The sequence below is a fragment of the Triticum dicoccoides genome, chromosome 7A (genome assembly GCF_002162155.2).
Source record: "Triticum dicoccoides isolate Atlit2015 ecotype Zavitan chromosome 7A, WEW_v2.0, whole genome shotgun sequence".
NCBI lineage: Eukaryota > Viridiplantae > Streptophyta > Magnoliopsida > Poales > Poaceae > Triticum > Triticum dicoccoides.
The window spans coordinates 512,068,989-512,093,077 of record NC_041392.1 but is presented as its reverse complement, the minus strand read 5'-3'; the positions used below and the strand labels follow the sequence as shown (position 1 = coordinate 512,093,077).

Genomic DNA, 24,089 nt, shown 5'->3' with positions numbered 1-24,089 from the left:
AGAAAAATGCGAAGACCCTCGCTTATTTTTCACTACACTCGGGCATCGATGTAGCACGCCACTAAGGATGTGACGACCTGATCCTTGCTCACTTGTCACCGTATCCAGATCAAGATACGGCGCGCCACCAAGGGGGTGATGGCCCGGCCCTTGCCCATTTGACACCACACCTGGGTTCCCATATGGTGCATCGCTAAGAGGGTTACGCCCCAACGATGTTCTTCTGGGTTTCATCTCCATAAGAGTGGCTGGGTTTTGCCGTTGGCTCGCCAAGCCTATCACAACCCTCCTCCTTTACCCGGGCTTGGGACTGGCTATGTTGAGACAACGTAAGCGGAGTTTATGATTATTATTAAGAGTGGCTTAGATTATTTGGTTATGATTATGTGCCTGCAGAAAGTAATAGTATGATGTAGTAATGCATTTCTCTGGTGCGCATTGTGCAATGATCTGGACCAGATGTCCCCCGTTATTTCTTAGAAGTCACGCTATAACGATGTGGTCTGCTTATGGATTGTGATTGTGTTTCTAATGATGTAAAACCAAATAATAATTTCCTAACAGGTGCAGCGCAATGCCTAGGAGAAATTTACCACTTATTCGGGCGCAAGATTACAGCAGGATTGATTGAGACATCAAACATCGTAGCAAAACTAATGAAGTATCATGAGGTCTGTGCTTCTCCCTTCAGTTTCCTTATTATTCTTTCTGTTCATTCCAGTGCCTTCTACAGAATATTATCTGACTGTTATTTGGTATTCATATCATCTTTTTATTTCTCTTGCAATACAACATCTATGTTAAAATATGTGGAGTACTTGCTTTTGTTTGTCTAGAAACAATAATTCCTACAAGATCAGGGACTTACCGTAAATCTGAATATGTTCACCTGTGGGACTTTTTGTTCCTTATTTTTTCTTGTTTCCATGGACCCACAATTTTCTTAATAGTGTTGATGCAGATCTCCAGCCCTGTTTCTGGTGTTTTTTTTTGCTCCTGGTTCATTTTCTAGTTTGTACCAGTAAAAGCATTTTTTTCTTACTTGAATCTCTAGGACTTTGTAAGGCAAGACGCACTCCTCTTGCTTGAGAATGCATTGGAAGGCTCTGGTGGTGGTGGTAGTGGTGCAGCTTACTTGGAGGCTTTCCGCATAATCATGCGAGGAGGCATAAGTGATAAATCATATATTGTTAGAGTAGCAGCAGCGCGATGCTTGAAGGCCTTTGCTAATATAGGTGGGCCTGGGTTGGGGATGGCTGAACTTGATACTTCAATGTCTTGTTGCGTTAAGGTATCGTTTACTCATTTTATTTATTCCTCATGTTTACTGCAGGTTAAAAACCAGTAATTGAAGTTATTTTAGCTGAATTTATTCTTTGCTTGATGGCATTTTATAGGGCTTGGAAGATAATGTGTCAGCAGTTAGAGATTCATTTGCAGAAGCACTTGGTGCCATACTTGCTCTTGCAATGAACCCAGATGCACAGGTATATAGCTTCACATGTTCTTAACTTTTTTCCTGTCAGTTTCTGTATATGACTTTAGTTGACAGGTAACTAAAGGAGGAAAGAAACAAAATGTTTCTGCAAAGAAGTTTGATGATGGTATACAGAAGCATTTAATTTTGCCATTTGTTAAAGGTAAATAATGGTGTCCTTTTCTAAGTGTGATGAAAGCTATTTAAAGACATGAGTGTGTATGTAGTTGTAACACTGTTCTGAATACTGTTTTTTCATTCAAGTCTTGCATATTTGCTGTCTTTATTTAAAAAGGAACTAATATGAAAGCATTATGAAAGAGAGGCATGTAAAAGTGAAACAATGCTTTACCAGTATGAATTTAGTGTGAACCACAATTGTTAAACTTGTTGCCGAACTCACACTATACCAAAAATGGGCATTGATCCTAGTATGTGCTTATTGCTAGTAGCACGCTCAAGGCTCTCTAGAATTAGCATTCTCAATATTTGGATAGGGCACATGGGGAATCCCTAGGTAGCTCAATGGTGGGACGTGTATCCAAGTGTCTTCCTCCTAGGAATGTATCATCGGGGTTCCTTCCCTCTTGGTCCTCTTTTTATATTGATATATGATATTGCAATCTGTGCAATGCTTTCTTTTTCTTATTTTCTGTAATTATTTAAATTTATGCTATGGTGCTCTTTTTATGAATTATATCGCCAATGTAAGCACGGTGCTGCTTCTGCATATGGCACAGATAGCTGTCATGTGTGACTTAGTCGACAATCCATGCTTATGTGCATTATGTGCATTCACTGAAATGTTCCCTGTTTTCCTATTGTGTAGCAAATGGAGCCAATGCAAAGAAACTCCGAGTTGGTTTGTCTCTATCGTGGGTGTTCTTTTTGCAGGTAAAATTTTGTTCAAAAAGGAATAAAGGTTTTGTAGGAAGTAAACGCAAAGACGTGAAAGAAAAATCACGGAATTAGAATAGTGCAATGCTAAGGTGACTAAATTTATGCAAGGAGACTACAAGGATGAGCTAGTAAGCGTAACTGACCATAAAGTAAGTAAAAACACTAGAAAACATCCTAGTTAGAGTGCCACAGGGCGCAGAGGTCAAATATGCACAAAGATAAGAGAAATTTAATGCTGAGGTGGGCTCAGATATTTTGTAATCTGACTATGCCCCATCCTCTCACCCATTGTACATATCCCATCTTTTAAAAATTTATAAAATGATGCAGCAGGGGCCTTCCCTACTGTTTTCGCTCAAAAAAATAAAGAAAAAGAACAATGGCTTGAATTATCTATGTATACAATGTACCAAACTGGTTATCATGAACACCTAAAAATGTTAGTAAATACCCTTTCAAAGGGTTGTTGCCATTCACTTCCATCCTAAGGGATGCATCATTAGCCATCTCAACTTCATTATATTTATCTTTCAATTGTTAGCTTGTCGCTGTACTGAATTAGCAACCGGCTTAGCTCAGTGGGTGGGTGAGCGGATGTACAACCCCATTAATGGGATTTAAGTCCTCTTTAACTTGAACATCGGCGCTTTTTCTTCTAGCTAGCCAAAAAAAAAAGAACATACCTACATCCTACTAGTTATTGTCACTTGGCTCCCTCACAAAAGTTGTCTTTTTCCTGTTTGAACTAGAAAGATTCTACGCCTCAATTCTACCAAATTTACCTTAATTCACAAGTAGCCTGATTGCATTTTGTAGCACATTGATATTTCATTTTTTTAACAAAAGCTGTCTGGTGCAGATGATCCATATGAAGTACGGTACCCTGGACAGTGAACTTCAAAACTATGCTGTACAAGTGATGGAAATTCTCCAAGGGAATGGTTTTCCTGATCCACACGCATTGGTAGTTCCTTTTGTCAATTTTGGTTTGAAGTTTGAACTTGTATATCCATATTATTTTTCAACCATTTATTATTATGTTTTAAAGGGCTGTACTGTCAGCAAATATTTCCTTCACAAGAGAGACTGCTTTTTCCACAAGTGGTTTATCATTTTATTAGAATTTATTTTGAGGACGTATTGATGCAGCTACATGAGTTACTTAGAAATATGACATGTCCAGATGGAATGAGTTCACCTATAGATGACAGAAATGTGACACAAGAAGTGGAACATGAGCTTTGTAAGAGCCCAGCAGTTTGATGCTTGTTTCCAATTAGTCTTAACTAGTGTGAATTTGTAATTTTGTTTGTTAAGAAAACAGGATATCAAATACTGGCAAGAAAATGTTATTCCACTTCAATTAAAAAAAGGGCAGCCCGGTCCACGTAGCTCCCGCTTGCGCAGGGCCCGACCACTTTGGGTCTAGTACGCAGCCTTTCCCTACATTTCTGCAAGAGGCTGTTTCCAGGACTCGAACCCGTGACCTCATGGTCACAAGGCAACAGCTTTACCGCTGCTCCAAGGCTCCCCTTCTTATTCCACTTCAATTGCTTTAGTTTAAAGGTTCTTATTGCTTTTATATCTAAATGCCCAGGCATGTGTGCTATATGTCCTCCGAGTTGGTTTTGCTGACCAGATGACCGAGCCAACGCAGGGTGAATTTTTGGTATTTCTGGGAAAAAAGGTTCGGTAGCTTCAATCTGGTTCTAAAAAACAGTATAAAAAGCCTGAGTTAATTTCCTTACATCCTTTGAATTTCTGTATGTATTGTTGAGTGCAGTTGGAGTCTTCAAATTATTCTGGTCCGACGAGAGTGGCAACATTACGCATTCTATCTTACCTCTTGAGAAGCTTGGGCGAGGTATTTGGCTATTTGCACTCGGAAGGGATGATGTATTATCAATGTTTTTTCCCTGTTTAATTTGCAGCCTCAATTGTTATTACCCAACCAAATGGCATACTTTATGCATTTCCAGCTACTCATGTGTATGATTTTATATTCTCTTTGGCGAAAGTGTTATTCTTATTTGGCTATCTGCTTATGGGCAATTGCTCAGTACCATCACAGAGATCATGAAGTTGGAAAAGTACTTTCCAATGTGTTACTCACATGTGGCTCTGAGCCTCATATATCATTCCCACAAGCAATGATGTTTCCACTTTATACCTCTTTGCCATAGTACTCAGCTAATTTTCTGTTTTTGGATCAATGCTATGCGTACATGAGTAACATCCCATGCTCCATCACACAGGTTCCATCTGAATTCAAGGATATTCTTGATAACACAGTCGTTGCAGCATTATCTCATTCTTCAGCAAATGTATGTTGCAAAATAGGTTTCCTGAATTTTCATTTTGTGTACTCTTAAATTCACAAGTACACGAACATTTTGTTTTTCACATCATCTCCGCTGTAACATATCTGCTATGCAATTCTATGATTAAACACACGTAGCTTACTGAAAAACCTCATGTATGATGGATGTATGCTACAAAATTATTCTATTTTCTTCATTGTTCTATTTCAGCTTTCAGAGATATATATTACTAGATAACTAGATAACCATGTAGTGACAGATCCACTTGTTTGTGCCATTGCTATATTACATGTCATGTTACCCCGTCTTGAGAACATTTTCTTCATTGTTCAACTGCTTGTTTTTTCTCAACATCAGTGACATCAATGAAATAGTAAACCATTGATGTTGAGTAAACTACACATATACTTACTTTTCTGGTGCCAATATTCATTTTTTCTGATTGCATATCATATTTCATCAATCTGTTTCCTGCAAATGACCAACATAGGTTATCACACACTTGCCTGCTTGTCGATACAAAATTTGCATGCAGTGTCTGAACTTCACATTCAGTGTATCATTTGGTTGATCTTGCTGCCTACTGAATTACTGACTACCGAGGAAAACTGCATATTACTGTGATCTTCCATTATATTTTACAAGGTTCCCTTTAATATGAGTAAATTGAAAGCTGAATATAGTGGCAGTCATTTTGGTATGTCCTGCTGTTGCTGCACCTTGTACAGTTGTTTCTTCTAAAAATGAAACACAAGCCATGCTTAAATTTCTGTTACCATCAATCTATGCTACTGATGTTCCTTTGAATGTTGTCTTAAGTGGTTGATCAACCCTAATATCTTTGTTGACATTGTATAGGTTCGTGTGGAGGCAGCTTTAACATTGCGTGCTTTAGCAGAAGTTGATCCGACATGTGTTGGCGGTTTAGTCTCATATGGTATTACAACATTACATGCTCTCAGGGAGACTTTATCATTTGATAAGGTATAGTGAAGCTTGTCTGTTGCATTTCATAAACTTATTATACCTAGGGATAAGCGGTTGTTCCGGATGTTCACATGCACAGCTAGCCATGCTACTTTAATATTTAGTACGTACTTAAATAGTCACTCTTTAAAGCGCAGAGTCAACCGATGTCGCTGTTTCTAATTGTAATTGAACCTCTCATGTTACAATCTTGAGAATTGATCTGTGTTGCAGCTTCATAATTACTTTCTGCTGTCTCACAAAGAGGAAACAGTGGTTAAAAAATATGCATCATGCATACAGCTACAGCATGATAAATACATGTAAGGCTAGAGCATAGTACTTGCAGCACTGACAGAGAGAGTCTTTGTACACTTGTTTTTACTCACCTCACTCATTAATCAGCACAGAGGTTTGCTGATCTAGTCCGGACTTTCCTATAGGATGAGTTTAATATGTTCATCAGTGACTATTGGTTTATCTTTTTTCATTAGTTATTGCTACTTTATACTGTATTTGTCATCATATGTGCATGATACAGTTTTACTGCCTTAACATTTACCCTCTTGATAAATTTACTTGAAGCAGGGTAAAAATCTGAACCATGAGCTTGATTCGCTACATGGACAGGCTACTGTATTAGCTACTCTCGTTGCGATCTCGCCAAAGTTACTTCTTGGTTACCCTGCAAGGTTCATTTCATTATACTTCGCGATATTTTTCTTGGTTTTAGCCTCTGATTGTAAATGAATGAAGATATACATTTTGGTCAAATATATCTGAAGTCTGTGTATTCTCCCCCCACCACTTGTCAATGGCAAATGCATTCGTAAGTTTTCATATGGCAGTAGTTTGTGGGGGTGCTTGCATTGTTTCAATACTACATCTTCATAGTATTTTTTAGCTTTAGAAATTTGCCTAAGGTTTGTTGCATCAGTTTGCTGCTGCATTCGTAGGTTTGGTTGGTAATGATGTAGCCGTGGGCCAAGTTTTAGATTGGATCTTTGGCAGTGTGATCTGGTGGGGCTACGTTCAATATTGGGTTGAACCAATATTTTTTATGGTGTGTTGCGTGGTCTCATATATCTCTGAGTACCATTAGCACCCCCTTAAAGTGTACGCCATTGTTGTTGTCAGTTCGTTCACCTGTTGACTATCAAAGTCCCTTCCGGCATAATAACACAAATAATTTCATGAATGAACTAGCACCTAGCATTACGTTTCTGTAGTTGATACAGAACCTACCTTGTTATTCATGTGAACAAAGCAGAAGCAATGGATAAAGAAATGCTTTAACATTCTGGAATCTGAACCATATATTTGGCATGAAAAGGCTATAAATGCTCTAATATTCTGAAATCTGAACCATATATTTGGCGTGAAAAGGGTATGATACTAGGTTGTGCCAACTTTGTTTTGGATGTATTGCCGCAGGTTCATAACTTTGATAAGCATTCTTAACAGTGCCAACATGTATTAAAATCACAATGTTAGAATGGATAACTCTCATTTATTATTTCTGTTAGTGGAAATTATGCCCAAGGAATAAGCGCTCTTTGTTTTTTTCAATGTTTTGACCTTCATATATTATAAATTTATCTTACTTTTCCTATTCAATAAACGTGCAGGCTGCCCAATTCCGTACTTGAGTTGTCAAAAAAGATGCTGAATGGCTTCAGCCGAAACCCAGTGGCTGCTATAGCAGAGCGTGAAGCTGGCTGGTTGTTATTAGCTTCTCTTTTAGCATCCATGCCAAAAGAGGTATTGCAGATACTGTCTATGTGTCTCATGTATATATACTGCTATAAAGCTTACATATCGATGGCTCTTTTCTGTGGTATGTATGCAGGAGCTGGAAGATCAAGTGTTTGATGTTCTTTTGCTATGGGCTAGTCCTTTTACTGGAAATCCTGAGTCGTACCTTAGTCATATACAGGACTGGGCATCAGAACTGCGGTTCGTTTCAGCAACTACACATGTATTGCATGTTTCTAGTTCATAGATAGTTTCATAATAGCTTCAAAAACATTTTTGTGATACCGTTCATTGTCGTCCTGGATGTCTATATCTTCCATACCTCCAAGCTTTGCAACCTTGATACTTCTATTTCTCACATGATTCTTTGTTTGATACCAAGTTGTGAATTGTGACATGCATGATTGGGCATGGGTCTGAAGACTGAAAGTAGAGCAATCGATTGTAGGGGATCACCCTCATCTAGCCGTCGGCAGCGCTCTTCCCTGAGTTGGTAGATAGTTATTAGGTCTTTGCAGCCTTGGAGAAGGAGGGGGAAACTAGAACTTCTGGTTATTTATTGCTTACGGATCTCAATGATCTGCCTGCCCTTCTATAGGAATAGAAGTCCCTAGCCACCTCAACTAAGATAGACAACAATGTCATGAAAGGTTCACATCGGTTCCTACCAGATACAAGCAGATAAAACAAGAAAGTAGAGATAAAGAAAAAGTTACACTTGACAACTTCTGCAAATCTGTCATTGCTAAAGTTCTATTTTTTCCAGTTAATTAGCTGATTTGTTTAGCTTTTTGCTGCAGCGTTTTGTCCGTTGCAATCGAGGCTCTTACTGCTTTCATAAGAAGCTTCGTTTCTCCCATCATCGCAACTGCTAATGGTGGAATCTTACTTAACCCTGTCCTGGCCTACCTTGGTGGGTGCGTAAAATTCATTGCTGAATTCCTATTTTAGTCTTTAGTGTGTATTCCGTGAAGGCTAAGTTTCAAGCTGTACAATGCAGAGCTTTATCCCTTATATCTTCGTTGAGCACTAAGCAACTGCCAAATCTCAAGTCTGCACTGAATCTCTTCACAACTAGAACACTGATGGCGTATCAGTCCCTTTCCAATCCAATGGTTTATCAATCGGAGCATGAGCAAATGCTTCAGCTGTGTTCAAGCCCATTCAGGTGGTGTATTTTGAATAGCATGGTTTTATTATATGCTTGGCATGTGATTATGCATTAAAATGTACTCCCAACCTCTGTGACCATACATTCCAACCCCCTTCTGATTATTTGGAGCGTTACACTGCACGCCCCACAACCTAATTTTGTGAACCCTAAATTGGTTTGTTTATTCCAGTCCATCTACTCAATTTAATGTAATCGACTACATAGAATTGTGCAACTGTATTTGACTACTAAGAATTGTTTAACTAGGATTTATATCTGCACAAGAGAGATTTCAAATGGGTCTGCCAAGCATACTTGAACTGCAATAAACGCTCCAAGAAAACGTTTCTGGGACTCAGTGCCACAGTACAATTTGCATAACTGTTTTGTCCTTAGTGCTGCCAACATTGGGACATTATTGTGCTGTATATGAATTGCTTTCTAAAACTCTGAATGATTCCACAATATGGCATTATCATGGTCTTAAAAGGCAATCCTGTCTTTTCAATTTATTCTTTTGATCGCTATTTTCACATATGCTTCATCAAGCTGCCTGGCTACACGAACAACCAATATGATCGAACTTTTGTAATTACGTTATAGGTCCTTGGTGTGTTATAAAAAATAGAGACTTAAAGCATGCAATTCATCTTCAGCATTTGACAGCCAATATTCCCTTCTTTTTTCTCATTCTGCATTCTGCATTCCTGTAATACTGTATCACTTGCCTTTTGTTCTATGTATTAACGTTCCGGGTGATGAAACTAGTGACCCTTCCGGATGGGAAGAAAGCTCATGCTTGAAGTTTCTGTTAGATAAGAGAGATGCTTCTTTGGGCCCGTGGATACCTGGAAGGTAGCGTGCCAAGTATGAGTTTGTACTGAACTATGGCCAACTCCGCTGTCTTCTTTTTGAAATATTTATGATGGTTTATTGGTTATTACTTATCAGGGATTCATTTGAGGATGAACTACGAGCTTTTGATGGTGGTGTTGATGGATTTCTACCATGTGTGTGGGATGATGAAATCAGCAACTTTCCTCAGGTATCTTTTCAATACCTTGGCCCAGCTGTCTTTATGCTTATGTTTGCTTAAAACCTGATACTATTGATTTGTTTCACATGCATCCAGACATGGAAACAACACTCTAGGCCAGTTCTAAAATACAATAACTGGTTCAGGAAGGAACCAATTTAGTATTAGTCAATAAGAATCCCACATTAAACTTATACCTAGAAAGCACTATGTACATAAGGATTTTTTAAAATGTTCCCTTTTACAAGAGAAGCAATTGGTAATTAACAAAGCTGCCTGTGCCTGGTAAACTCTTTTGATGCATGTATTGAGGGTATACTACCATTCTGAAAATCGATACTGTTTCTTCCTTTAACCTCACTTCTTTTATTTGAACAAAATTGTGCGAAGAAGTATAAATAGGAAAATAGCATCCAGTGTGAGGACTGAGTAAGGGGAGAGGATAGCGAGTGTGTCCTATGAGGTTATGATCACTTATCAGTCACACACTGAAGTTATGTTTGAACTGGGATAATGTTTGCAGTGTTTTTGATCGGTTGTTCACTTACTCATTAGTAACTTATATATTAGTCTAAACTTCAACTAAGCTTATTACTGTTGATACATGTGGATGCCATCGACTTTCTACAGTCAGGTGCACACTCTGAATGGCTAATATATGTTTGTTTTTCTTATTGAAGCCAGAACCAGTAAGCAAAATGCTGGTTAATCAGATGCTTCTGTGCTATGGTTCTATCTTTGCATGTCAGGTGCACTTAACTTCAGTGATTCATTCATTTTTAACTTGGGAATTCTGCTTCTGTTGATTAATGATTTCTATTTTTGTTTGTTCATATGCCTATTGACAGGACAATACTGCCAAGATAAAACTCCTGAACAATATTGACCAGTGCCTCAAGGCTGGGAAGAAGTACTCTTGGTATATGTTTCTTGTTTCAAATGCCTGTGTTGCTCTATTGTCAGGGCTAAAGGTACTTCTAATATTTGTTATAAGCTGAGAGCGCTAACAGTCAGATTTGTTTTCTTAATTTTAATACCATCGTGCTCTCTGTTCAGGAGTTACTGACTTTACGTGGCGCTCAATCATTGCCAACTGATATATTTAGTATGATCCAATCTATATTCAAGGTGAAGTATGCGTACAGACCAAATTTGCGAAGTTATGTCCCCAATTTAACATGATTACTGTCATCAGGGCATCCTAGGGGAGAGTGAAATTTCTACAGCACAACGGCGGGCAGCATGTGAGGGTCTTGGTTTACTGGCACGCACTGGGAATGATATATTCACCGCAAGAATGGTTTGTCTCTTGCTTGTGATCATACTTTTGCTCTTAATATTAATATTTGCCTGCTTTGTCAACTTCGAATTTTTGTATAAAATTACAATTTTTTATCAGTTATGCACTTTATACTTCGTACTCTTCAGGTAGATGGTTATGCATTTCATTTCTCCCCAGATACATTTTCATTTTCTAGACTCTATAGTAATGGAAGTGGTTTTTGAATTTACTAGGCTCGTTCCCTTCTTGGAGAGCTAGTAACACCAGTGGATCTGAGCTATGCAGCATCGATTGCACTTTCATTGGGATGCATTCATCGAACGTAAGTTCTGCTTGTTGTATTTATTCTTCCTTTCCTTTCCCTATAAAAGACAGTTCAGGCTTTATCCTTTCCTTTCCTTTCCCCTTTTTTTGGTCACCTGTGATATTGCTCACCTTACTTCGAGATATGTTCAGTACTGTGTTAACACAAATACTTTTTCATTTGTGTTGCAAAAGTATGGAGGACCCAAACCCTCCATCAAGCTTGGTTAGCTAGCTTGCATTGCGCAGGCTTGTACCCGCAAAGTTTAAATCATTTCACTTTTGTAATTTGTATTTCTATCAGTTTCTGTACTAGTATAGAGACTGGTGAATGGTGATGACACCTTCTCTCTTTGTCTCCCCAACTCCCAGTTGTAAAAAACAACTAAAATAAAGCCAGAGAAAAAGCTAGCAAGAACAAATCCTAGCTATCCCACAAAAAAGGAATCCTCATAACTAAATCCTAAATAGCCACCCTGTGACGTGTGTACAAAAAATCACACCAGTACACCATGGTGCATGACCTCACCGAGTAGACTGGAGAATGCTCCCCTTAAGTCCCGGGGCTTGGACGAAAAATAAGAGGGAAAATACGGAAATTAAGCAATTTAGAGCATCTCCAACAGCCGCCCAACGCGCGGCGCTAAAAATCAGAATACAACGGCGGGTGAGCCAGCTTTTGCGCGCGGCGGTGCGCTGGCTCCAGTGGCCGCCGCAAAATAAAGCGCGCCTGAGCTGCTCCAGCAGGCGCGCTATATTTCATCTTTTTTTTCCTTGACGCCTACTATGTGAACTACGATTCGATGCACATTTGGTTCTGATAGTACAAATGTGAGATAGTTCGTCACATAGCCTGCTTCTACGATAAAAAATAGTGCATAGATAGTTCATAGTCTTCTCCTACCATAGATAGATAAAACGAAAAACTAATACTACTCGTCATTCTCCGACTCGGACTCTGCCTCGGTGATGTCCTCCTCTGATGTCTGAGCGTAGGCGTCAAGGAACTGCTCGTCGTTGGAGTCCCAGGACGACACATCTCCTAGCACGATGTTGAATTTAGCGACCGCCTTCCGCGTTTGCTTGTCCTCGCGATAGGCGGCTCGCTCCTCCCTCCTCTCCTCCCTCTCGCCCTCCTCTCGGCAAAGAACTGTTGCTCGTTGATGATGTCTTGTAGGAAGCGTTGGCGCCACAACGCCATGGCTTCCTCGTCCATCTCGGCCAGGCTGAGACGGCGCTCCCGCCTCCGGTTCTCGCGACGATCCTCGTCGGTGATAAGCTGGGAAGGAGGCGCCAACTCCTGTGCCCGCTCCCGCGTCGCCACGTCCGGGAAGTTCATGTCCCAACGGGACCGCCGGAGGCGCCACACCGCAGCGTCGTACGCACAGGCACCCTCCTGGGCGGTTTCGAAGGTTCCGAGGCCGAGGCGCACGTCGCCCGACCGAATCTTGGCGGAGTAGGTGCCGGGCGGACGCACGCGGACGCCGCGGTAGCCCGAAGCTCCCCGGCGGCGCGGCGGCATGGTGGCGTGTCGGCAGCGAGGAGAGAAAGCGGTAGAGAGAGCAACAAGAGAGCGGCAGAGGGCGCTGCAATTTTATAGGCTTTTTCCCACGCGCTCGCAATCGTTTCCCACGCGCGCTAGTTTCCCGCCTCCGCTGGAGCGCGGTAAAACGTCCCACGCGCGCTAAAATGCCAGTTTACCGCGCGCGTGTCTTTTGGCGCGGCTGTTGGAGATGCTCTTAGTAGAGCAATTTTGTGTCTCAACTCCTGAACTATCCTTAATAATAACACTAATCAATGAAATTGCTTAATATTGTTGGTGTGTAGGCCATGTTTTCCTTGCTGGTTACAAAAACTCTGTAGCATGTGCATGCCTCCATTTTAGATAAGCAAACTGCAGCAACAACTGGTGGTTCTGTCTGATTTTACCATTTATGCAATCCAACAAAAGGTCAACGGCCATGAAGTTAGGGGTATGATGTGGCATAAGGTTGACGGCGGCGAACTCGAGGGGATGGCATGGGCCAAGTACAATGGTGGCGGTGCGGTGCATGTTGGCATGGACCATGGCTGGGAATTGCAGCAGAGCCTTTAATTAAAAAAATGTGTCTAGGGTTCAAAAAGGAAAAAATTGGGCTATGTTGGCATGGACCATGGCTGGGAATTGCAGCAGAGCCTTTAGTTAAAAATTGTGTCTAGGGTTCAAAAAGGAAAAAAAATGGGCTATGTTGGCATGGACCATGGCTGAGAATTGCAGCAGAACCTTTAATTACAAATATGTGTCTAGGGTTCAAAAAGGAAAGATTGGGCTAATATGTAATTTGAAGAAGTATGAGAGCTGCAATTAAAAATTTAGTCCATCGTTACAGCTTGTAATATTATTTTCTGTCTCATGTGTAGCAAATGCATTGGACTAGTCGTACATATATGTTATTTCTTCTAGTATTTAACTGTCTTATGTGTGTGAAATTGCTCGTTAGAAGCATGTGTCACCTTGTTTTTTTTTCTGTGGCATGGACCATGGCTGTTTGGTTTCTAGCCACACCTTGCCACACTTTGCCACACCTCACCTTAGGCAAGTTTGACCAAGTTAGGTGGGTGTTTGGTTCTAGCCACACCTAAGGCAAGAATTTTTTAATGAGAAGTGAACCCCACATGTCATAGACACAAAAAGTGTGGCAAGATTCCCTTATGCAAGCCAAAGAGTGGCTAACAATTTGAGCAACTCAAGTTAGGCAAGTGTGGCAAGTGTGGCAAAAATAATGTGGCAATATATGGCAAACATAGTCACAATCCAAACAGCCCTATAGTGGTGTTCTACAGGGTAAGTTGTTACCTATGTGGAGTTAATTTGTGTGGGTATGTTTGACACGTGGAGTTCACTGCAGTAATGCTCTTTTTGTTGGTGCAGTGCAGGGGGAATGGCATTATCTACTCTGGTCACTCCAACTGTGAACTCACTCTCTCATTTGAGTAAGAGTTCTAATTCTAACCTGCAGTTGTGGTCACTCCATGCTCTTCTTTTGACCATAGAAGCTGCTGGCTTGTCTTACGTCTCCCAGGTTCAGGTATTGGTCGTCGCAGTCTTATTTCATAAGTTGTAACACTCTTTTAGAGCAATGAATTGTGCATGAATTCGACCTAGTGAGTTATACACTGGGTGTGCAAGGGTTTTCAGTGACTGTTCTTACACCATCATAGTTTTCAATAGTTAGTTTCCTTTTGGTTTATGTCATTTTCATACATGCCATGCAGTTTTCGTAAACTATCTACGCTTTTGTGTTGATAGTGTGAGGATTTATACGACACACCAGAACACACCGGTATTAAGTACATTTTCGTTTAACATCTCTCTTAAGTAGGGGTATGAGACGCAGGGATTGTAGTCCTCACCATTTTCTATCTCAAGGGAAACCCTACGGTGACACTTCCTAGTTCCTATTTATTGTGCCTTGTCGCACTGGTTTGGTCCTTGATTTTGTGGAATATTATCCTATTTGAGAGTAACATGTGGATCTACATGTTTAGCATCATAACTGTGTCACCTTGGTAAAGCAATTTCCCTTTACTGCCAAACATCCATGGATACTTAATCAAGAGGGATCCTTCCATGGAATTCAACAGAGGCATAAATGCATTCTATGAACTCCCGGCCTTCACACAGATTAAACATCTCAGTTTTGTGGAGTTAGGGTATCTTTGGTTGGTATACTAGGGGCATGCTTGGTTCAAAGCTAACCTTGCCATACCTAAGCTTAGGTATAGTGTGGCTTGCCGCATTAGTGTGGCAAAAACACTTTTTTGGCTTTTTACCATGCAATCAAAGTGAAAGCCATGTTGCCAAACCAAAGAAAATCTTGTCACACCTTTCTGAGTCAGTGGTCGGGCCCATGCTGTAGGAAATGTATGTTGCTACAAGTGCCGCTTCTAACCAAACAGGGTGACTAACTCAGCCAAACTTGCCTAACATGTAGTGTGGCGAAGTGTGGCATGCTAGGCACCAACCAAGCAGGCCTACCTCTTAATATCACCTTTTGTGCCTTTATTTCGCCCACTAGTTGCATAATAATCGTTTTCTTGTCTGCTGATTGTAAATTTGTAATGGGTGCTTTGATATGTTGTTACACAGGGGACACTTTTCCTTGCTATGGAAATTCTTCTGTTGGAAGAAAATGGTTACGTGGATTTTAGACAGGAAATAGGCCATCTTATCAATGCAATAGTGGCAGTTCTCGGTCCTGAACTTGCTCCGGGTAGCATATTCTTTTCACGCTGCAAGGTTGGGCAATTTTTTCTGTATAATTTTCTGCCTATTTTTCATTGGATCTTGCTAATAATTAATGTCTTATTAATAAATATACATGTCAGTCTACCCTTTTAGTTTTGTTATTACATACATGTCATTTTACCACTTCAAGGTTCACATGCCATTCTACTGCTTTGGGATGCACATGTCACATATCTTCCATAACGAGAACTACTGGCTGTGGCTATGTAAAGTATAATACAGAGGGTATTGAACTAATGAACAATGTAAAGTTTACCTTGTTAAGTCTCCCTTATGCTTGAGTTCTCATGCATGTTGCTAGAATGACATGTATCTAGTAATGGAGGGACCATTTACTGTCTTTAAGAGACATGAACTTGCATCTATTTTTCTCCTTTTTCGTTTCTAGCGAAAGTTGTTCACATGACTCATATTGTTAAGTTCAGTCTGTCATTGCAGAGATAAGCTCCTCAAATGAAACGGCTACACTTCTAGAGTACGTAATGATTATAAATAATATCTATTTTCTTTAACAAGTACTCCCTCCGTCCACTAGTGTTAAAACGCTCTTATATTATGGGACAGAGGGAGTAGGTGATTAGGAGAGGTCAGATTTGGATGTAGTGCTCAAAGTATTTTCCGTTGTATGTTGCAGATCAGTTAGGTTTGCTCAGCAGCTTGTTCTTTTTGCTCCTCAAGCTGTTCCTGTGCATTCCCATGTTCGAAGTCTTGTCCCAACGCTTTTCTCAAGACAGGTAGGTGGTCTTGTGTAGTTGTTTACTTTCATATTAACATTTCCTTTCTATAGACAGGTAGGTTATGCCGTAGTGCGTATTTATTTACTTTGATATTAGCATTCCCTTCCCTTACTGTGGCCTACTTTTGTAACAGCCAAGCCATAGGTATTTAGCAGTGTCGACATTGCGTCATCTAATCGAAAGAGACCCGGTAAGGCATGCAAGCTGAAACCCTTTATTTTAGTGCTTCAATCCAAATACCTGACAGTCTCTAGTATCATTTGCATACAAAAAGTTATAATTTTCCACTTTATGTTGTACTACCTCTGTCCGGGTTTATTGGGCCCGTAAGCAACACTCACGCATACAGTTTTACAAGGCCCCTGCAGGGGAAAGGCCCTCGATTTTCTCCCGAATTAATCTCGCATGCAGTTTTAAAGCGCGTTTCTCAAGAAACAGCTAGCGCATGCATCTTTAATTGTCCTGATTGGCCATGCAGCCACGATTAGCGCGCGCGTGAGCATGCATTCGTGCGCTTTCTAGGAAAATCGCAGGCGCAGTTACTGCGATCCCGGCGGCCTGGTTTATCAGCATTAAATATGTGCTTAACTGCTGGTTCTACTCAAAGCAATATCTCTGCATTCGAGGTTGCCTTGGTCTCCGAGTTTTGGTCCACGGGCCCAAAAAACCCGTACGGAGGAGTACATAGCATGGAAATGAGGATTTATTTTTGATTGCTTGTCACTGTATATTATTTGGCATAAATTCTCATACTAATTTGTCTTATTTTAATGTAAAAGCTACCCGTGCATGCAAATTTTCTTACAAGGGTAACTATCTAAACTTATTACTATTTCTGGAAAATATGCATATCTTTACTACGTAAAGTAAATCCAGTAGCAGCAAGTGGGTTAGCAATAAGCATTCACTAATTACTGCCAACTCTGCCATTTTGGATGCCATTAACTTTGTATGCAGGAAGATCTGATGTCGTTATATTGTTTTGTCATATTTTCCAAATTGATGTTTGATTTGTCAATGATAACATTTTAATATAAGTTTGTTGGACATCTAGTTCATTAATCAATTAAATTTTAGCTCTTTCGCTTGAACAAAATTGAATGACCTCTTTTATGCTATAACATCTTTTGGCATCTTTATGGTAAGAACACATTTATTTTATCCAGAATTTCCTGTTGTGGGAGAATCCTATGCAATTACTTCCGCTCGTCTTATTTGCCACTGAATCTTCTCTGTCAGGCTGCAATGATCAATGAGAACATCGAAGAGAATCTGTTCAGTATGCTTGATGGGGAAACCGACTCTGAGTATGTTACTACCATTGGTGTGTGTGTGTGTTGCATCTGTGGTATATCCTGTATTCTTCGCACCTAGTAGTTATAATCTTTTCATGTCCAAGTAAGCTAGTTATTAGGTTTTGAACTTCCATATTGGTTGAAATATATCTTCCTGTCTTCGGGTGCATCATCGTGCTGTGATGATGCTGTCCTTTTGCTGCATAATACAAAGATGCCAAGACTGGCATTGTCATATTTGGCAGTGTGCCATCATAAGGTGGCAACATGGTATATTTTTGCACCTATCTGTAGCTTCTTACCACGACTATATTATACATTTACCAAAGTGAAGGTGGACAAGTGCAAGCGTACAACTGAAGGGATGGAGTGCCGCACTGCCGCTGTTAGGTGCCAGTATGTCATATTTAGGCACCCATGTATAGTTTCTTACCGTCATCATAAAACTCCCATCTGTTATCTTTACATGACGTTCTAGGCTTCTTGACATCATCACATTGAGCTTTGCATGGCATTCTATCCCACTTAATTACTCCTTTGAATGAGCCATGTTAAATCCAATCTGTGGCTGCCATATTAGATGCTTGTGTATGCACATCAAATGCAGCCAATATAGGGCTACCGCTGCTTAGGGAATTTATATATGGTAACACTGTTGAAGTGTATATGTGGATTGCCTAGCCCTTTCCATCAGTTCGGACTTTTGGTTGCGTTGACTAGTGCATGAAGCTTAACATGGTATCAGGGCCTAAGGTCTTGAGTTCAAGTCCTGGCTTTCGCAATTTATTCAAAAATTGTTGTCCCCCCCTTTGTGTCCATGTATAGGCCTCTTGAGCCATACCTCTGAGTCTATCCACGTGTTGACTTCCCGCGTCACATGTGAGAGGGAGTGTTGAAGTGTATATGTGGATTGCCTGGCCCTTTTCATCAGTTTGGACTTTTGGTTGCTTTGGCTAGTGCATGAAGCTTAACAAACAGAAGGATATTCATTTTGGATTGGGAAACTGTGAAATACATGGCGTTTACAGTTTCAAAGAAAATGTTTGACAGCATTTTCTACTGAACACTTAAGAAGGGCAAGGGTCTCGTAGTAAATGCGGAACATTCTCTTTCAGGGTGTAAACGCGTTGGTATTGTTTGACAAACATACTGAAAATATTGTATGCCCAAAATGTCATCTATGTGCATTGTGCAAACAGAGGACATACATATTGTATCACCTTTCATTCAATGCTTGTACATGTGTGTATTGCTGACACTCATTTTGGATTAATATTTCTATAAAATCATTGTTTGGAAGGTGGAAAATTTATTACTATTATAAAAGGTTCTTGTCAGTTGTGAGATGGAAATTAATTTTCAGTTTTCAAATGTGCAGAATAGCAACATTGGTTCGGGCGACTATTATTCGCTTATTGTATACATCATGTCCACTGCGTCCATCTCGATGGTTAGCCGTTCTGCGGAATATGGTATGTTTAATAGGCTTTGCATTGAGCTTCAATATGTTGTGTTTAGTTCCTAAGACCTTCTGAATATATGTATCTTGTAATTGTCCGAGTTAGTTTGTCCCCACCATAAAAAGAGACATCCATTACAATAATTATCTGCAATGGCATATATCCTGTTAATGTTCTGATTATTCATTCTGCGCCAAGGGTAGATATCATATCTCTACTAGCATACTGTTCTTTTTCTCAAAAAGAGAATCATGCAAAATGCTATAGATTCTTGCAACTAGCATGTTCTATGCAATTTAATTGTAGCGTGATAGCATTTCTTATCTCAATACCTGTCTTCCTATTTGCATGCACACTGACAGAAGGCTTTTGGTACTATATGCTCAACATTTTCTTGCCTCTGAATTTGTTGATTCTCATCCTGATTGTCAGTAAGTGAATCATAGATTGCTGACTCTGGTACATTCACCATGGATCTAGTATACGTGATGATAAACATGCATATTAGCTCCTTCAAGTGTTGGTACATAATTCTTCAGGAGGAGAATTCATGCTTTGGAGTTGGTATGGCTTATGTTGATTCTGTTATATCATTCAGGTTCTTGCTACATCAGTTACAAGAAATACGAGTGAAGGTCTGACCAGTTCTGGACATGATTCCATTGACAGTACGCATGAGAATGATGTGTATGGAGAAGATGACGACAGTATGATTTCCGGTCCAAAGCAGGAGCAAGTAAACTGGTCTGCTCCTATATCGAGTCAGTTTTCTCGAAGAAATAAACACCTCAGATACCGCACTAGGGTATTTGCAGCAGAGTATGTTGTGTATATGACTTTTGCTTCTATCAATCCCAAACTTTTCTGAAGATACTACGTAATATTTTTGTTTCACTCATCATTTGTATTTCCTATTTTTGATAAAACAGATGTGTTAGCCATGTACCGGTTGCAGTTGGAACAGAATCAGCTCATTTTGATCTCTTGTTGGCAAGGAGTGCAATAGCTAAGGGGACTTATTTATCAAATGATTGGCTTGTGCTTAAGCTACAGGAGTTGGTCTCGCTTTCGTATCAGGTCCAAACATAAAACAGATCTTACATACAGACCATAGAACTATCTGAAAGAAGTTCTTAAGTCAAATTTGCCGGTTTAAAGCTAACAACTACATTTGCATGGCAGATAAGTACTGGACAGTTTGAGGGTATGCAACCGATAGGCGTGCAGCTTTTATGTTTGATTATGGACAAGGTGCCTGAGCTCTTCCAAAGATATAGGCCTTGACATAAATACATAATTTATTCATGATATCAACCATTCACTATATAGCAATTCTAAGGCAAACATCTGTGACTTGAATTATAATATGGAAGAACTGGTCAAGGCTTGTTGACCATGCATATTGTGTTGCCTTTAAAATACTGCGAAACTATAGTACATTTTTTTTGCGAAGTATAATGTTGTACATGTGTCCTGAAAGTCCTGTTATTTGCTTGCACAAATCATGTGGTAGTCCTTATAATTGTTTCACCAGGGAATTGAGTACCGAATAGAGATTTTTAAATTATCTATCTTTTTGTACGAATCCTTTCCTGTGATTGTATTAGTCCTCTAATTATCTATTTTAAATTATTTACTCTGTTAAACTCAACCTGGGCCTTTTTGTTTATAGTTTGGCATGGCAGTGGATCCTGAATTTCCTGGACATATCTTGTTGGAGCAATTTCAGGTGATTCTCTGATCTCATCACTTTCTAACGGTAGTTTTGAGCAAAAAAGAAATTCTTGATGGCCTGTGTTCTTACTGTGTAATCCAATACATGCATGCGGCAGATGTATGCCGACAAATCATCTATGCTGATATAAATTAACCAAGTGATTGACCAATTATTTGATGCACTGTTGTGTACTTCAAAATGCAGGCTCAGCTTGTTTCAGCTGTTAAAACGGCAATAAGTACTACTTCTGGTCCACTTCTATTGGAGGCTGGCCTTGAACTTGCTACAAAGGTGAGATCTCTATCCCTAAATAAATCCTGTTCTTTCCCTTTGATATTGATCTCCACTTATAAACAACTATGCTCATTAACACCAGGTTATGACGAGCAGCGTCATTGGTGGGGACAAAGTAGCTCTTAATCGTCTCTTTTTGCTAATATCCCGTCCACTAAGTGATATAGAGGACCTTTTTTACCCATCTTTTGCTGACTGGGTTGTGTGTAAGGTATTTCTCCTAGATTTTCTTCTGTAGTGATACATCTCTTCTGTTTTTGTTTTCAGTATCTGGTACTATCGTTGTTTCTGATCTTTGCTGTGCAATCATACAGATCAAAGTGCGCCTTCTTACAGCGCATGCTGCAGTAAAATGTTACACCTATCAATTCTTGAGGGCAAAGGAAAATGTTCCTGATGAACACCAGCAGCTGGCACCTTTACTAGCAAATAGCTCAATGCTATTGGGGAAATATTGGGTTGGAGCCCTCAAGGATTACTTTTCTATAATCTTTGGCTTGCATTCAAGAATTAATGTAAGACCATCCGTCAAACTCCAATCACTGCATACCTAAGATTAGGAAATGACCTATATTGTTTTCTTTAAACAGCACAAGCCATTCCTTGATGGAATTCAGTCATTATTGGTCTCGTCGAAGGTACAGAAGTATCTTGATGAAGTTTGGGCACTAATTCTCCAGGCAACAGCTCTTGATGCAGCTCCTGCGGAGTTCGGCGCGGATGATTCTGAAGATGTTCATGAACACATGTTTATCTCTGGACGTAGTATGGTCAAATTGGAGCAAAGTGATTTCCAGTTTCTCTGGGGACTATCTGTCCTTGTGCTATTTCATTCACACCAATCAACGGTGAATGGTTCTGTCAAGATGAAGCTTGACTGTAGCAAAGAGAATTTTTTTTCGAACATTGTTTTCTATGGACTAGATAATCCAAGATCATGTGATCAAGTCTTACCTGTGTTATTGTCCCTCACAACTGAAGCCTTTTTCAGCAAGGATTTCCTTTCAGTCGATATTTGCCAGGAACTCCTTCAGGTCAGTGCACATTCTCGATATTTACGTGTATTCTCGATTATGATGGGAATCTAAGTATAGTGCTAATGTATGCATTACTAGGTGCATATACACTTTTGATCGGTGCAATGGTTCTCTAGTTTAGTTTTGAGTATATTTCTGTCAACCTTGAGTTAGTAGAGCGCCTGAGCCTACTATAGCCATGCAAATTTCAATGCAAGGGAACAACTTTGGCCATGGCAGTCTTTACCATTGGCTAATAAGCTCAAGTATTTAGCTTTTAATATGACAAGAGTCTTACATCTTACTCCCCCCGTTCCTAAATATAAGACCTTTTAGAGATTTCAATACGGACAACATACGGATGTATATAGACATATTTTAGAGTGTAGATTCACTCATTTTACTCTGTATGTAGTCCATACTGAAATCTCTAAAAGGTCTTATATTTAGGAACGGAGGGAGTAGTTATTTCTGTTTCTGAGGGAACTTGCGTCGGCATACCCAACTAAACTCTACGCATGTTTCCAAATGATAAGATGCCTTAGATGCAATTCTGATACGCCATCAGTGTTCTTTAACTTCATGGACATCTTTGAGTAATTGCATAGTTGCAAATTGGTATGCAGGTCTGAGGTTATCAAAAAAGATATGAAGCTGCTTGCTTAGATGTGTTACTGTTTATACTTCTATTTAGTTGTGAGTTTGACTTTATTAATTGTGCCGTATCCTTCTCAAGGCCATTCTTACGTTAGCAATTTGCATCAATGCAGGCTCTAATGTATGCTGATTGCTCTGGTGCTCCTGTTGTATCTCTGTTCTCAAAGGTAATCTACCAATCATAATTCATCGCGCTTTCATCATGAGCACCCCTGAATGTGAACATTATCCTCATTGTATATTATGTTTGAGGATATATGGTTATTAGTACATGTGAAAATGCAAAGAAAGAAGATGAAAGTTGAAAACAAGTTCATAAGAAAACCACCAGAAACCCACACCTGCTTATTATAATGTAAATTCAGAATGGATGCCTGGGCAGCAAAACTATGATATGAATTGGTAAATTGCACTGCCTTGCAGCATGGGATCATCTTGGTCCGACAATTCGTGAATGTCAATCTGGCACCTTAATTTGTATATGTGATGCACAATTAGTCAAAACCCTCCCACAAGGGGTCCACTTCTGACAAACCTGCTGGAGTTGGGGTTTGTATTTTAGGGTGTTCTCAAACGACTCCCCAGGAGCAAGGCCCTGGGACAAAATGATTTCACTTCCAAAGTTGTCAAAGCATCGAGACACAGTGAAAACTGCTGCGTCTGACAAATTTACCTGAACTAGTAATTATGTACATGCAATGCATGTATTAGGTAGGATATTAGTGGCACGTTATATTAGGTAAGGTATATTTGTGGCACATTGATATTTGGTAAGATATTAATTGCTTTCTTCGTGGGAATGGTAAGATATTAATTACATGGCAGATTTCATGGGATAGCGTTGAGTCTAAACATGTTTATAACCAATGGCAGTGGTGGGTAATTAGAGCGTTAAATATGTTTGGTGCTCAACATTGGAGCGATTTGAACCGCTAGATTACATGATTTGACGGTTGAGATGGTTTGGATCTGCCTCTTTGGGTCTTTTTATATTGGTATAGAAACATTGGAGTGATTTGAACCGCTAGATTACATGATTTGACGGTTGAGATGGTTTGGATCTGCCTCTTTGGGTCTTTTTATATTGGTATAGATTAAGCATTGATTATGCTGATCTGGGAGAAACAGGATGGCTCCATCCTATGCGAGATCAGGCGAATTAGCCTGCTATCTATTGGCTAAGCTCTTTGCCTAGATGCTAGTATCGTGCCTCTCCTAAGCTTCCAGCAATTGTGCGTACAAACTAATGCACATTCATCTGTAGAACTCATAATCCATGACAACAGTGTCGGAACCAGAAAATATGTATCAGGGGGGCCAAGTGCTACGAAAACAAGTTAGGGAGGGCCAAACTATTGAAAAATAGATTTTCAGCAGCAAAAGAAAATACTGATTATGTCACTGTTCGTAGCTAATTAGCAGTAAAATCCTA

General features: G+C 39.8%; 1 protein-coding gene across 2 annotated transcripts in view; it reads left to right on the top strand.

Moving 5' to 3' along the window:
- Positions 1-24,089, top strand: part of LOC119329750 (protein SWEETIE-like) — a 34,337-nt gene that overhangs the window by 5,609 nt on the left and 4,639 nt on the right. For both annotated transcript variants that reach the window (XM_037602826.1, XM_037602825.1), the window contains exons 3-40: positions 565-671; positions 1,055-1,291; positions 1,398-1,487; positions 1,553-1,640; positions 2,307-2,371; positions 3,237-3,341; positions 3,975-4,064; positions 4,161-4,241; positions 4,633-4,701; positions 5,557-5,682; positions 6,253-6,356; positions 7,293-7,425; positions 7,514-7,620; positions 8,220-8,336; positions 8,420-8,587; positions 9,341-9,427; positions 9,524-9,617; positions 10,289-10,357; positions 10,457-10,579; positions 10,665-10,736; positions 10,804-10,908; positions 11,124-11,212; positions 14,105-14,261; positions 15,323-15,472; positions 15,907-15,956; positions 16,116-16,215; positions 16,352-16,408; positions 17,458-17,525; positions 18,892-18,985; positions 19,572-19,792; positions 19,903-20,050; positions 20,156-20,224; positions 20,646-20,702; positions 20,895-20,981; positions 21,067-21,195; positions 21,299-21,499; positions 21,575-22,018; positions 22,771-22,824. In XM_037602826.1, coding sequence (XP_037458723.1) covers positions 565-671; positions 1,055-1,291; positions 1,398-1,487; positions 1,553-1,640; positions 2,307-2,371; positions 3,237-3,341; positions 3,975-4,064; positions 4,161-4,241; positions 4,633-4,701; positions 5,557-5,682; positions 6,253-6,356; positions 7,293-7,425; positions 7,514-7,620; positions 8,220-8,336; positions 8,420-8,587; positions 9,341-9,427; positions 9,524-9,617; positions 10,289-10,357; positions 10,457-10,579; positions 10,665-10,736; positions 10,804-10,908; positions 11,124-11,212; positions 14,105-14,261; positions 15,323-15,472; positions 15,907-15,956; positions 16,116-16,215; positions 16,352-16,408; positions 17,458-17,525; positions 18,892-18,985; positions 19,572-19,792; positions 19,903-20,050; positions 20,156-20,224; positions 20,646-20,702; positions 20,895-20,981; positions 21,067-21,195; positions 21,299-21,499; positions 21,575-22,018; positions 22,771-22,824 — 4,412 coding nt within the window. The remainder of the gene's footprint in view (positions 1-564; positions 672-1,054; positions 1,292-1,397; positions 1,488-1,552; positions 1,641-2,306; positions 2,372-3,236; positions 3,342-3,974; positions 4,065-4,160; positions 4,242-4,632; positions 4,702-5,556; positions 5,683-6,252; positions 6,357-7,292; positions 7,426-7,513; positions 7,621-8,219; positions 8,337-8,419; positions 8,588-9,340; positions 9,428-9,523; positions 9,618-10,288; positions 10,358-10,456; positions 10,580-10,664; positions 10,737-10,803; positions 10,909-11,123; positions 11,213-14,104; positions 14,262-15,322; positions 15,473-15,906; positions 15,957-16,115; positions 16,216-16,351; positions 16,409-17,457; positions 17,526-18,891; positions 18,986-19,571; positions 19,793-19,902; positions 20,051-20,155; positions 20,225-20,645; positions 20,703-20,894; positions 20,982-21,066; positions 21,196-21,298; positions 21,500-21,574; positions 22,019-22,770; positions 22,825-24,089) is intronic.